General features: G+C 31.1%; 1 protein-coding gene across 7 annotated transcripts; it reads right to left on the reverse strand.

Moving 5' to 3' along the window:
* Nucleotides 1–2973: 2973 nt before the first annotated feature.
* Nucleotides 2974–9511, reverse strand: LOC111790659 (uncharacterized). Of its 7 annotated transcripts, XM_087122389.1 has the most exons (8): nt 9385–9511; nt 5826–6256; nt 5385–5720; nt 4672–4709; nt 4397–4592; nt 4207–4300; nt 3376–3496; nt 2974–3252 (listed from the first exon to the last, which is right to left on the reverse strand). In XM_087122389.1, the coding sequence occupies exons 2-6, from the start codon at nt 6249–6251 to the stop codon at nt 4286–4288; spliced, it is 1011 nt and encodes a 336-aa protein (XP_086978515.1). In that variant the 5' UTR covers nt 6252–6256; nt 9385–9511; the 3' UTR covers nt 2974–3252; nt 3376–3496; nt 4207–4285. The 7 variants fall into 7 exon arrangements, with proteins under 7 accessions (XP_086978515.1, XP_086978509.1, XP_086978513.1 ...); XM_087122383.1 differs by having other exon boundaries at nt 5385–6256; XM_087122387.1 differs by having other exon boundaries at nt 3376–3513; nt 5385–6256.
* Between the last annotated feature and the right edge of the window lie 3591 nt (nt 9512–13102).

A 13102-nucleotide genomic window follows, 5' to 3' on the forward strand; every position in this document is an offset into this window, starting at 1 on the left:
TCTATTTTTAATTTTGTTGCATAATTTTTCGATAAATTGTCACCTCTGATCTATATTTTGATCTATGAAGCGTCGGTGAGGTGTTCGTAATTACATTTGTATATGATATTCACTCTTAAAATAAAATCCGTGATAATAACACTGTATTTTTTATTTTGTTCTGATTTTCAGACATTACTGCATAATCTACGTTTTCATCTATGAAGCACCGGTTAGATGCTCGTAACTACATTTGATTTGATTTCTCAATCTTAAAGCAAAACCCGTGATATATAACTGGTTTTTTTAGTGTTATTCTGTATAAAGATTAACTTTTACGATAAATAATTAAATTTATTTTATATTCACAGTAATTTTTTTTAAAAAAAAAAAAAAATCTTCTTTTTATGGAACTCTTTTTCAAAAAAAAAAAAAAAAAAAGTTAAATTTTAAAGAAAGAAATTGAATAAACTTAAAATATAATTTTAAAGTGAAATAAATAGTCGTTTTTATACCGTTCCAAATTTGAAGTAAATTTCTACTTTTTCGATGTCAGAAAATTTTAGGGTTTAGGGTTTAGGGTTTTATTAATAAATAAACTTAAAATACTTCAACATTTCGTGAAATATCGATGCGAATGTCGACATGTCCACGAAAATTTAATACCTTGATCATAACATTATGACTTGAATATTTATTTATTAGGACTAATGAGCGATAATTTTCTCGTCAAATTTGGCTCGATTTATTTAGTAGACTCTATTTTCTTATGCTATATTGTGTCGAAATCATGATCATTAATTACGAGTATAATTGATGTACCTATAAACGTTTAAACAATGGTGTCGACCTCGTAAATTTATTCAAACTAAAATTAAAATTGTAATTTCTCATATAATGCTGTAAAAAAAACTTATTATATGGTAATTATATCTGCTATGCATGACCACGTTATCTACTTGTCTTGAAATGTTTCAAAGAGATAAAACACACGTCCTTTTAGCACGTATAGATACTAACTTCCAATTTTTTTAAATATTTTTTAATCATTTCATAAAATTATTATCGTTTTGTGCATTACATTTAAAAATATTTTGTGAATACGTTAACAGTAACGCATCATGTCTAAAATTCACGTTATGCGGTCGTTTGAATACCCTCTAAGCATAGCTCAGTAGTAATTAACGCGTACTTCTTTTCTTAAAGTCAAACGTTCAAATTCTTATGATCTACTCGTATTATTAATAATATATATATTATATATTATTTAATGAGTTTTTTTTTAGTATGTTTGAAGTGCAATTGCCTTATAGATTTGTGTGATGGGGTGTGCCTATTTTTAAATTATTTATTTCAACATTGACTTTTGGTAACACATTTATGATATATATATATATATATATATATATATATATATATATATTATTGATTTAATAATATATTATATTTTTATATTCAATTCAATTTTATAATATTTTTATGCAATTTTTTTTTCCTCGAGTCCAACAATTATGTCAGCAATTTATTCTGGGTGTTTATGGGTTGGATTGAGTTGAGTTTGAACATTTTTTTAGATTCAATCTAATTGTTCGAGTCGTAAATTTAACATTTTTTAAATCCAACCTTATTTTTATTTTAAAATTAGATAAAAACAGGTATATATATATATATACACTTATATACTTGATTCAACTCAATAAGTTCATAACTCGACCTAAACAGTATCGATTAAGTTGAGTTGATTGAGTTTTTACGTCATTGAATTTTTTTTTACGTTCACATTTTATTACTGTCGGTTGGTGACAAAAATGTCGTAAACGCTGGCATAGGATAAAAAAGAAGTATGAATATAATATATGAAAGGATTTAAGAGCATTGAAGGAGAAGCATTGATGCCCTTTTTAAGACTTGTGTTTGTATTATTGAGGATAGGGCTTTGGTTGGCCTTATCTTTACCTCAACTTTATTTATTTATTTATTTATTTATTTATTTATTTATTTATTTATTTATTTATTTATTTATTTATTTATTTATTTATTTATTTATTTATTTATTTATTTATTTATTTATTTATTTATTTATTTATTTATTTATTTATTTATTTATTTATTTATTTATTTATTTATTTATTTATTATTCTAATTTAATGAAACCACAAAAATATGAAGCTGTCCATTCATAATTTGGACCAAGAAAATGACAAGTTGCTTCAACAACCACATTGTGAATTTTGATTTATTATATATTCAAATTCAATTTTTTAGGTATTTAAAACCTATTTTATTTCACCTTCAAAAATAACGTTTTCAAATATTAAATAACATATAATTTTGATGTCGCACGTTGGTTGGAGAGGAGAACAAATCACCACCTTTCCCTAGCATAAGCGTTTTGAAGCCTTGAGAGGAAGTTCGAAAGGGAAAGCCCAAAGAGAACAATATCTGCTAGCGGTAGATTTGGGTCGTTACAAATACACGAATTTCAACCATTGATTTCCTAATAAGCTCCTATTAATTTCTTTTTTAAAATTTTTTTTATAATCGATAAAAGTCGATATCATTAATCAAATAAATGATTAAACTCCGAGAATATTTTGTTGTAACCACCTATCATAGAAGATTTTAAAGATTATATTCCCAAATTAAAAACATTAAATTATAACACGGTTCATAATTGGAATTTTTATCTGAAAACATATAATTGTAGTTGTTGCTTATGTTAGGATTATATTGGTAAGTTGGAAAGGAGTTAGGTACGTCAAAAACATTCAATTTCTTAGACCCGCTCCAAGTTATATCTATTTGATTCGTTGGTGTATTATATTTAAAAAAATTAATAGATGGTTGATATTTTAATTTTTTATCTATTTGGTTAGTTTAATATTTAGGTAGCACCGACTATATTATTTCAATAAGTGGAGACATAAGAACCTATGAAACGCGGGTAGAATCTATTTAAAGTCTAGCCCATACAACATAAAAGCTCAAGGAAACTTATGATTCAATACTCCTTCAATTTCATTTATTCAAAACTACATTAATGAATCATGTGTCTCACCGTAAATCAGCGATATTATAAAACTCATTAGAAAAAGTAGTGTGGCTGATTTAGAGATGTACACGAGGCAAGGACGGGAAAGGCGTCACTACTCTGTCAATGCCCATTCCTACGAAATGCTTCATATATTTTTACGATGATCGAGGAAAAGATTCTCCGAGGCTCGAGGTAGGAGAGATTTGTAGAGAGTGTTCTAGGACCAATTTCAACCAGGCCTAAGAAGACAAGAAACATTCTAAAACTCATTTTTATTAAAGTGAGTATCATCATATAATGAACTCAGAAATGTGTCACTAAAGAATCTTGTTTATACGAATTCCTTCACATAAGAAACTCACCAGCATTACACACATGATTTCTTCCATAACATCATAAAGAGTTGTTACCATTCAACTAAAGAAGAAACCTGCAATACAAGCTTGTTCTTTCCCAGGAAAAAGATGTTTGATTCAACGCAACCTGCAACAAGTTACAATCTTAGGGACACAAAATGTCAATCTTGTTAGGGGCAGTTGGAAGTATCATCAAAGATCAAAAAGCTAGATTTGTATTTAATGGGGTGAGGGAAAAACAAGACACGTCTCCTAGGGGGGCGATAGGGATCTATCTATTTAGGTTAAAACAAGATACGTCTCCTGAGGGAAAAACCATATCTCACGGAATGTTATCGAGAGTCACATATCTATTTCTAGTGAAACACTTATAACAAGTGGAGTATGGAGACTTTAACCTCCGATCTTAAGATTGGAGAAGTAGTACATGTCAATTACCATCGTACTATGTTCATTTTGAAAAGATCATTTTTTAACTACTTGAAAAAGCATTCCAAACAGGCCCTAAAATTGACCGATTCGATTTTGAAAATGCATAAACACGAAAGTTAACCTTTGAAATCTGGGCGATCTTCGATCATTGACGCTTGAAAGCATTTTCTTCAGATGGAAACAATCCCATGACAACAGCAACGACAATCCACAATTATAAGAATTCTGAATCTGGACGCCTACATCTATTACCATCTATGCGATATGATGTATTACTAAGCCAATTCAAGTTCCAAAAATTATTGTTGGAGTAATACATTTCTAAAATAAGCTGATCGATTTTAAAATTCTCAAAATGAACAGCCTTTCCAGGAGAAAACACATAATAAAGATATTCATACGTACTATTAATGTGATTCTTCCTTAGACCACTGTAGATGTGAAGAAACCGATCCTTCCATGTTCCATCATGTCCCAATGCACTTTACGAACTCACAGTCTAATAAAATGAACTATACGCATAAGTATTTTCATCAAATGATAAGAATTTAATCATACAAAGGGGTAAAAGGTCATAATGAATTGAGTATTGGACCTTTAAAATGAGCCGCCTGGATCTTCTAAGCAGCCCCCGTTTTTTAGTTACACTTCTTAAAACTCTTCTATCTGGTTCACTATAACAACGTCTTGTTTCATTTTTAGTGAGTTTCTTCCTCTTATGTGCTCCATTAGATTCGAGAATATGAGATACAGGCAACGGCTTCTCCAAAGATTCAGGAAATTGAGAGTATCTGGAAAAAAAAAATGGAATGATGGCATCAAACCACAAGTTAAGATAGTTAAAAGGCCTCGCATTAGAAAAATGTTTACTCTGAAATCTCCATTGTTGCACTTAAGTTGTTCCTCTCCTGCAAGCAAAGATATCATATCACAATCCATAGAGTGATTGAAGCGAGAAAAACAACTGTAATTTCTTCGTTTTTTTACGGTAGGAAAAAAATCGGTATCAAGATTTTCATTGCAAAAATGCTCATTATCCATATACGTGAAACATCCATCAAACAAGAATAATTTACAAAAAGGAAGATAGGAAGTAATAAGAATCATCCCAAATAAAAAGGTCAAAGGAGTTCATAGAATGCCTATCCAACTGGCTATCAAGGAATTAGTAGTAAAAGAATTGTAACCAAAAACTCCATCTAGAAGCTAAAAGCAAACCAACTCCCATGCTTCATCCATATCTATAATCATACACAATTTTATTGTTTTTTAATTAAAAACAGTGTATTAGAGACCCCGGTTAGGAATCACGGATCTCCACAATGGTATGATATTGTCCACTTTGAGCATAAGCTCTCGTGGCTTTGCTTTTGCTTTTTGTTAATTAGCCAAGGTGGGACTCCTCTCCCAACAACCCACTAAAAAAAAAGGAAGAAGAAGGCGGGGGATAAGAGCCTAGGGGGACGATCATCAGACTGACAATCGTACGCAATTTGAAGATTTTTGAAAATTAGAAATATAGCGACCATGATATACTCATAGATGCAGAACACAAGCAAATTGGCAACGAAACAACACCTTACCAACTTCTCTGCACTTGTTTGCAAGCTGTAATCAGAAACGTCTGTAGGACATTGTTCAATATCTGATGATTCCACGTCCATAAAACCAGCGGCTAAGCTTCCTGGATTATCCACAGAGAGATTTAAAATACGGCAGCTATTCTGTAGTGTTGAAGTTTCGCAAATATCACTTTCAAGTATAAGATTTTGATGGTCTGATGTGGAAAGACTAGATGGACCACCAGAAACTGGATCAGAAATATCTGTTTTTCGTAAAGCATTGTTCATATCATTATCAAGATTCATTTCACGATTATCCTCTTCAGTACAAATTCCAGACCCAGCAAGTTTCTGGTTCTGCACATCAAAATCAGTTTCAGAAGAAATGATTGTCTGAGCTTCATCTAAATGCTCAAATGCATCTGCATTAATGGCATGAGACGTAATTGCAGAGAATATTACAGATCCATTAGCTTCATCTAGTTGGTCAGTCACCATGCATTTATCTGTCATCAGGTTCGAACTGGATGGAGCCTCTTTCTGTAAATAGTCATCCTTCAATAGGCCAGGATGATTGTTCCACTGAAAAGACTTGGCAAATTCTTTATGACCTTTAAACCAACAGAGATTCTGTTGCAGACATTTGTCTCTGTAGATGCTCTCACAGATGTAAACCTCATTTTTTAATCTTTCGGTCCAGTCCAAAGGGCTAGAATTTAAATCCACGAACAGATTAATCCCCTCATCAGACCAGACATAGAATTCAATAGCAGATGGGAAGACTTCTGGAGAAGTTTTAGGAGAACCAGCAGACGCATTTGCATTGTCAGCGAGACATGTATCGTTCTCTACACATCTACTTTGGATCTCAGGTATGTTTCCCGTCATATCACCTGAAACCAATAGTTCTAGTCAGGGCTTACTCTTTGAATCACTTTTTGACTAGCACTGTATTAGTCATGTCAAAGATTATGTTAATGATTTCCCATAATGTCAGGGCTTACTCTTTGAATCACTTTTTGACTAGCACTGTATTAGTCATGTCAAAGATTATGTTAATGATTTCCCATAATGTATTACACTGCCAAAGCCATTCTAGTACGGACATTTTTCAGAAAGGACATTTGCTCGAATATTACGTTGCAAAATAAATGTTAAATGTTTAAATACTTCTTCACAAATGCAGGAAATAATTCATTGACAAACAATTTACACATCTATAAACTGATTTGACCACCCGTTCTGTTTTTCAATTGGCGTCCTGAAGAGGAAGAGTTTGAACAAGAAAAGGATCTTCATCCATTACTTTATTTGACAGCAAGAAGAACTATCAGGATACAAAACATGCAAAAGAATAGATGACAAGGCCGAAAGACCAATACACCAGAGACGAATTTACGCTTAAGCTACTCACTTTGTGGTTTACTTTTTAGTATTTTATAAATATATTATGAATCCAGTACCTATAAATCCGAAGATGTATAGGCATTGTTACACAGACATTAAACTTTTGATTTCGTCAATTGAGCCGAGCCACAAAAAATTTAGAATTACCACAGTATTGACCCTTTATATAATGCAGTTAGTTTTTGCATAGAAAACAAATTGAATTAATGCACATGAAAATATTCTTTTGTACCACTGGATGTCCTCTTTAAATAAAATTACAAGTAATGATTCATAATTAATCCCCCCCCCCCCCCCCCGACACGATTAGATTTCTTCTTTATTCTAAAATTTCAAATTCTTGAAAAAGTGTTAGGATGTCATTGTAGTCTATATCCTTAGGATGTTCTATAATTTCTTTAGAGGTGCAGAATGCTTCCTGAAATCTTTACATGTCTTCCGAAGAAAGAAACAGCAAACAGCTGCAGGATAGATTTCCACTTAATTAGTTTGGTTATCAATGCTTGTAAATTCCTTTCCAAATGCAAATCTAGATTCTCAGTTCTCATGACGGTAAACCAAGAGGTAAAATTGAAGTAAAAGAATGTCTTGGACATGGAACTTTTCTTTTCCTATTCCTCGTCGTGATTATTGCAGATTTTCTAAGAAGGTTGTTTCAGAAAAAGCTCTCAACGGCTCTGTAATGAAACAAAGCTGAGGGAGAATTCAATTCAGCACAACCATCACTAGTGGCTAATGATAATTTTTTTCTTTTTTCTTTTTTCTTCTTCTTATTTTTATGAAAACCCCAACTTTCATTTAAGAGACAATGGAAGAATATAAGAGCATACACAAAGTAAACTCCACAAAAGGAGCTACTTTACAGAAAGGGACTCTCAAGCAAAATAAGACTTAATAATTATATAAAGATTTCTTCACCAATACCCAAAGAGAAACATGGAATCTCACAAGGGACCAAACATCAAACGACTCCCTATCAGACCCTGAAAATTTTATTATTTCTCTCTCCCAAAGACCTCGTAACAAACCACACATCCCAGCTTGCCATAAAATCTTCCCTTCTCCCAAAACGACAGATGGAAGATAAACTTCACGATCATATTATTAAAAACTCTATCGGGCAAATTGAAGGCAGAACACACTTAAGTAATTTCAGATCAACTACGCATATCACAACTACAAAATAAAGGATCAAAAATCTTCTTATTATTAAAGAAAAGAAGAGTAACAAAAGCCTTCAAAATCCTGGAAATTCTGTAAAAGGTCGCTTGTATGAGAATATCAACAGGATAACCTATGAGTTGTGAGCGTCAATACTGATAAACCGGAAGTTCTTCCAGGATGATCATTTTGGGGCTGTAGTCTGAGAAGGGATCTTTATCCTACGTGGTATATACACTTCACCCTTCAAATTTCACTTTTTTACATCCAATAGTGGAAAGAATCAAGAACAGATTAGAGAAATGTATGCATAGAAAATTTCCCAAAGGATGTAGAATAATCTTAAAACAATCTTAACTTGCTAGCTTGCTAGCTTGCCAAGTGTCACAGTCGTATTTTTCAAACCGTGCAGCGTGCTCCTGTCAGCAACGTGGGACTTACAACCTACACTCTTCTTAATGTGCTCCTCTATGCCTTTTTTCAAAAAACCAAGCAATGCAAGTTGCACAGAGGTTTCAATTAGGCAGGGGACTTAAGGATAGAGAACCTAGAATAAGACATGTTGCCATGGCTTCCAAGTCGGTTTGGAGGTTCGCACAGAAAGAAGATTTCATGGGCAATCATTTCTATCCAACAAACTTGGAAAGGATAAGGAGGCTCGTTCACAGGAGACAACGAAAACCTTGAAAGAACACAGCTCTAGGAACTTTCTGAAACACTATAAAGCCAAAGCAGCTCCTCCCCTTTTATTTAACTTATGCAATGGTAACATAATCAGTTCCTTAGGAAACAGGGAACGGCTCAAGTTCTAACTTCTAAGTAAGCTCACCACACAAAGTTCTAAACTGCAGGTTACTGAATTCTTTATCATTCAACAAGCCAAAACGAACAAAATCTTAGGTAAATTCCTACAAGTAAAACCAACCTCAGTTCTAATCTCATCAAACAACACATGAATATGCATCTGCAGGGAAGCTCATCAAACCAACCTCATTCTTTATCATTCACGAAGTTAAGGACCTGAGGTATGAATTCAGGGAAGTTAGGGATAGTCAGTACCTTCAGCCAATCAAATAGACAGACAAATGAACAATCTAAACTCCGGTCAGCTCAGAACATTAAACGTAACACGACAACTTCCCCAAATCGAAAGTCAACCCACTTCCACTTCTAGTCACCGAGCCATGGTGAACAAAACCAATTCCGTAAACCCAATTAAACTCATTATGTCTCCAACGCCAAAACGTCGGAAGTTCCCATTGCGTTTCACAATCACGAATCTGTTTGGCTACCGAGAAAATCGAGATAATGACAAAATTTTGAAATATAATGAACAGATTGGGTTCTGAGTCAAAACAAAATCTAGATTCCATTGACACAAGTAGTACAAATCTCTGGTAATTACACGCATTAAGTAAAGAAACTCAGAAATTACAAAGAAAATTTACGGTACCTGAATAGAAATTGTCCAAGAAAGCAAGCAGATAGTAACGATTTGTTCGAACTTTTACTTTGCGATGAGTCGATTAAGGAAACTGCTTTCCAGAATAAGATCTTAATTCTCAAACAGTCACGGCTTCGATTTCTATTTTTATTTTTTATTTTTTTATTTTGTAATTCAATAAAGTTCTAAATTTTTTCAATTTCGTACTTAATAAATTTTTGACTAAGTTTAACTTAAATTCAAACATGCTAAATAAAAAAAAAAAAAAATTAAAAAATTAAAAAGCTATAAAGTTCATTGAAATGTAAACTTCAATTTTCTATTAATTTTAAAAAATTAATATATTAGGTGTTATAGGTCGAGGTAAGCCCATCTCCTCACGTGACATACTTTTTGCAAGCCCGTGCCTCCTCCACTTGACTTACTTCCATTTTTTCTGAACGGTCACAGGTTCCTCCATCTCGAATCCCATCATTCTAGGTCACCTCATTTCGGTCGTCTGATCACCTTATTCTAATCACTTCGTTCTGGGTCGCCCCATCTTTTGAATAAACAAATTCATCATTGAAATACGAGCAAACCAAATGAAACTTTCTTCCCTCAGATTTTGCATCAACATTGGAGACGTATTGCTCACGTAGATGTCATTAGTATAGTCGTTTTATTGAAGTTTTTGTCTGAGTGACATGTGAATTTGACTGAGAATTTGTCACCTTGAGCATGACTTTATGGATAAGACATCAGCTACTATCTCAAACGATTATGAAGAATTTAACGATTGACTTTATAATTGTACGTTATGTTTTATAGATCAAGCTAGTATAGTTAAAACAAGTTTATTATGATTAAATTACAAGAACCAAATAAGTCACCTAAAATAAACTCGTACCAACAAAGAAACAATTGTTGGAATCGACGAAACTAAAATCAAGCTGAGTTGACTCAAAACGAAGACTCTTTGACCTAAAAAATCGCTAATTTGTGTTTTATCCATGCATGTCTAATTCTACGTGCATATTATAGATTCGTAAATCTAATTTTGAAAATAAGTGATTTATAAGACGAAAAAAACAGTTGAATTCGAGGTCACAAAAAGAAGATGTCGAATTTAGGATTTAAAAGAGTGAGGCTCTCCGAGACTTAGTTCGGCTGACTTGAAAATTAAAAAGTAGGGCTCGTTTTTATAGCCATTTGACTTTTGATTTTTGTTTTTGAAAAATTAAGGTTGTAAATTATGTTTGGTTATCCACTTTCTATTAATATTTAAAAAATTAATGTTATTTTTTAAATTTGACCAAAAATTCATTTCTTTATTTAAGAATAGTGGAAATGAAACGATAGAATAAATTTAAAAAATAAAAAATAAAAAATGAAAATAGTTATCATAATTTTAGTTTTTAGTTTTTTATTTTTTAAAAAATAAGCTTATAGATATTAGAATAAATTATAAATGAATTAATTTAAACATTTTTTAAAAATAAAAATAAAAATCATAGTAATAAAAAATAAAATAATTATGAAGGACACGTCCATTTTTATAATATTTATTATATAGTGAAAATAATGACATGTGGATCTTTAATATTTGGAGGCGAAATGTGGGCTGTGATTGAGGAATCAAATGAGTCAGCAAAAACCTCCAGCTCATCACCTTCTGGATTATCAACTTTTTTAAAAAAAAAAAAAAAAAAAAAAGAAATCTAGCGGTCACCTAGCTGTCACTTTAGAATCTGACAGCAGTTGTTATTCTCTCTATTTCCCTCTTCTTTGGAATACATTATCGGTCACCCAATTATTGTGCATAAAACTAAGCCTACATATCTGACTTTCATGTTCCCTTCCATTTGCTTTTTCGGAGACACATTGAACGAGCCCGAGCGACTTTTGACTGGTTATAACGATAATCTTTCTTTTCAGCGTTTTTGTGTTTATTATATGTCTGGTTTCTACAATTTTAGATGTAGTTTGGTCAGTTTATAAACACGATAACTGTAAACACGGTTTTTAAAGATGAAATAATTATTCAGCTGTATCGGTGTGAATGTTTGATTAATCCACCACACTTAAATGGTGTGAAAGTTATCTTATTTATAATCAAATAAATTACAAGGATATGGAAATATTAATAAATGAAAAGATAGCTATGGTAATAAGGCAAATATCTAATATTTGCCTTATAATAAAATATAAAATATAATATATATGGTAAACTATAATTTATTACTAAATATCCTTAACAGTCGGTTTATAAATCTTAAATTTAGTCATTTTAAATTAATTTTTATATAACTAATTTTATGATTTTTAAAAAAATATATTAAAGTAAAATTGGGACACTTTTATAAAGTATTGACTATTTCTTTAAACACTCGGCCAATAAGACTGAAAAATTTAAATTTTACATTCCGTCCTCAAACTTTCCTTTATTTAATTTTTAGTCCTTCGCTTTTAAATATTTTAAACTTTCCTTTATTTAATTTTCAGTTTAAAAATTATATTTTTAGTCCCTCAAATTTGGATTAGGTTACATTCTGAGTCCTAAATTTTCATTTATTACTACTGAGATATTTGTAGAATAATAAAAAAAATATTATTTTTTATTTTAATTTAAAATTATTATTTTTCTTTTTATGTTATTCTTCGTCAAACACGTTGTCAAATTCACCATCACAAAATACTCTCTATTGAAGCTTCTCGAAGTCACTTTGTTTTAATGTCAACCCACTGCTCGATTAAAACTTCGACTATTGATTTGGCATCAACTCTACATGTTAAAGTTTTGAAAAGTATAGAGTAGATAGCGAACCAAAGAATCGTCATTTTAATTGATGATTTCATAGTAGAAACAGTGGTCGTAGAGTGGAATTTTTCAAATATTCTCGCTATCTTACCAATCGTCATTCATCTTTCTTCATTATGTTGAAGCAACTACTACGGTTGATTGATAACCAAGTGTTGAGCAATAAAAAAATTTTGAACCCAAAAAAAAAAAAAAAAAAAATCATATATTTAAAAGTTTATTTTTTATTATTAAGTAATTTAATAAATATTTTATTACCATATAAAAATAAATAAATAATGCCTTTTTTGGATGGTGACTTCTTCTTCGTGAGTTGCATGTTTTTTCCTAAGAAAAATAGTGTGTTGCATGTTGTTAATTTATATATATATAAATTTAAAATAATACGTTAAGATAGTAACACCGATAAATTTTAATTTAAAAGACATATTTTTAATTCAATAATTATAAAATAAAAGATCGGACCCTTAAAATAAAGTATTTTTATTCACTAAATTATGTTCGGGTTTGATAATTATTATTTTCAATATTTTTAGTTATAATTATATAAAATAAAATTTATGTGGAAAAAGAAAGCAACGGCAATTTGGAAGATAGCCGTTAACTGATATAGTTGAAATGAGGACACGTGTCAGAACCCCATTAATCTAAGTCCTCTGGCCGTCGACGGCATAAAAAATCTCCTCATACGCGGGTCCCCAATTTTTTGTCCCTCCAACGGTCTTCTTCTCTTTACACCCATTCCCCTTAACGGTACGATTTTTTTTCCGTCAACGTCAAATTAAATAATTTAAAATGTACACTAATGTAATTAATGTTTTAATTTATTTTAAATGGTAAATTATTTATTTATTAGTTTAAATAATTTATCATTTAAAAGCCGAAAGAAAATTCTTAAAATTTAGAAAATAATTAAAACTTACTAGA

The sequence above is a fragment of the Cucurbita pepo genome, chromosome 3 (genome assembly GCF_057944985.1).
Source record: "Cucurbita pepo subsp. pepo isolate OVF chromosome 3, ASM5794498v1, whole genome shotgun sequence".
NCBI classification, from domain to species: domain Eukaryota; kingdom Viridiplantae; phylum Streptophyta; class Magnoliopsida; order Cucurbitales; family Cucurbitaceae; genus Cucurbita; species Cucurbita pepo.

Coding starts and splice junctions, on each gene's coding strand:
- LOC111790659 (XM_087122383.1), bottom strand. CDS start 6,251: ATGACGGGAAACATACCTGAGATCCAAAGTAGATGTGTAGAGAACGAT. Junction 4,710..5,384: donor AAACAAGTGCAGAGAAGTTG/GTAAGGTGTTGT, acceptor CTTTGCTTGCAG/GAGAGGAACAACTTAAGTGC. Junction 4,593..4,671: donor GCAACAATGGAGATTTCAGA/GTAAACATTTTT, acceptor TTTTTTTTCCAG/ATACTCTCAATTTCCTGAAT.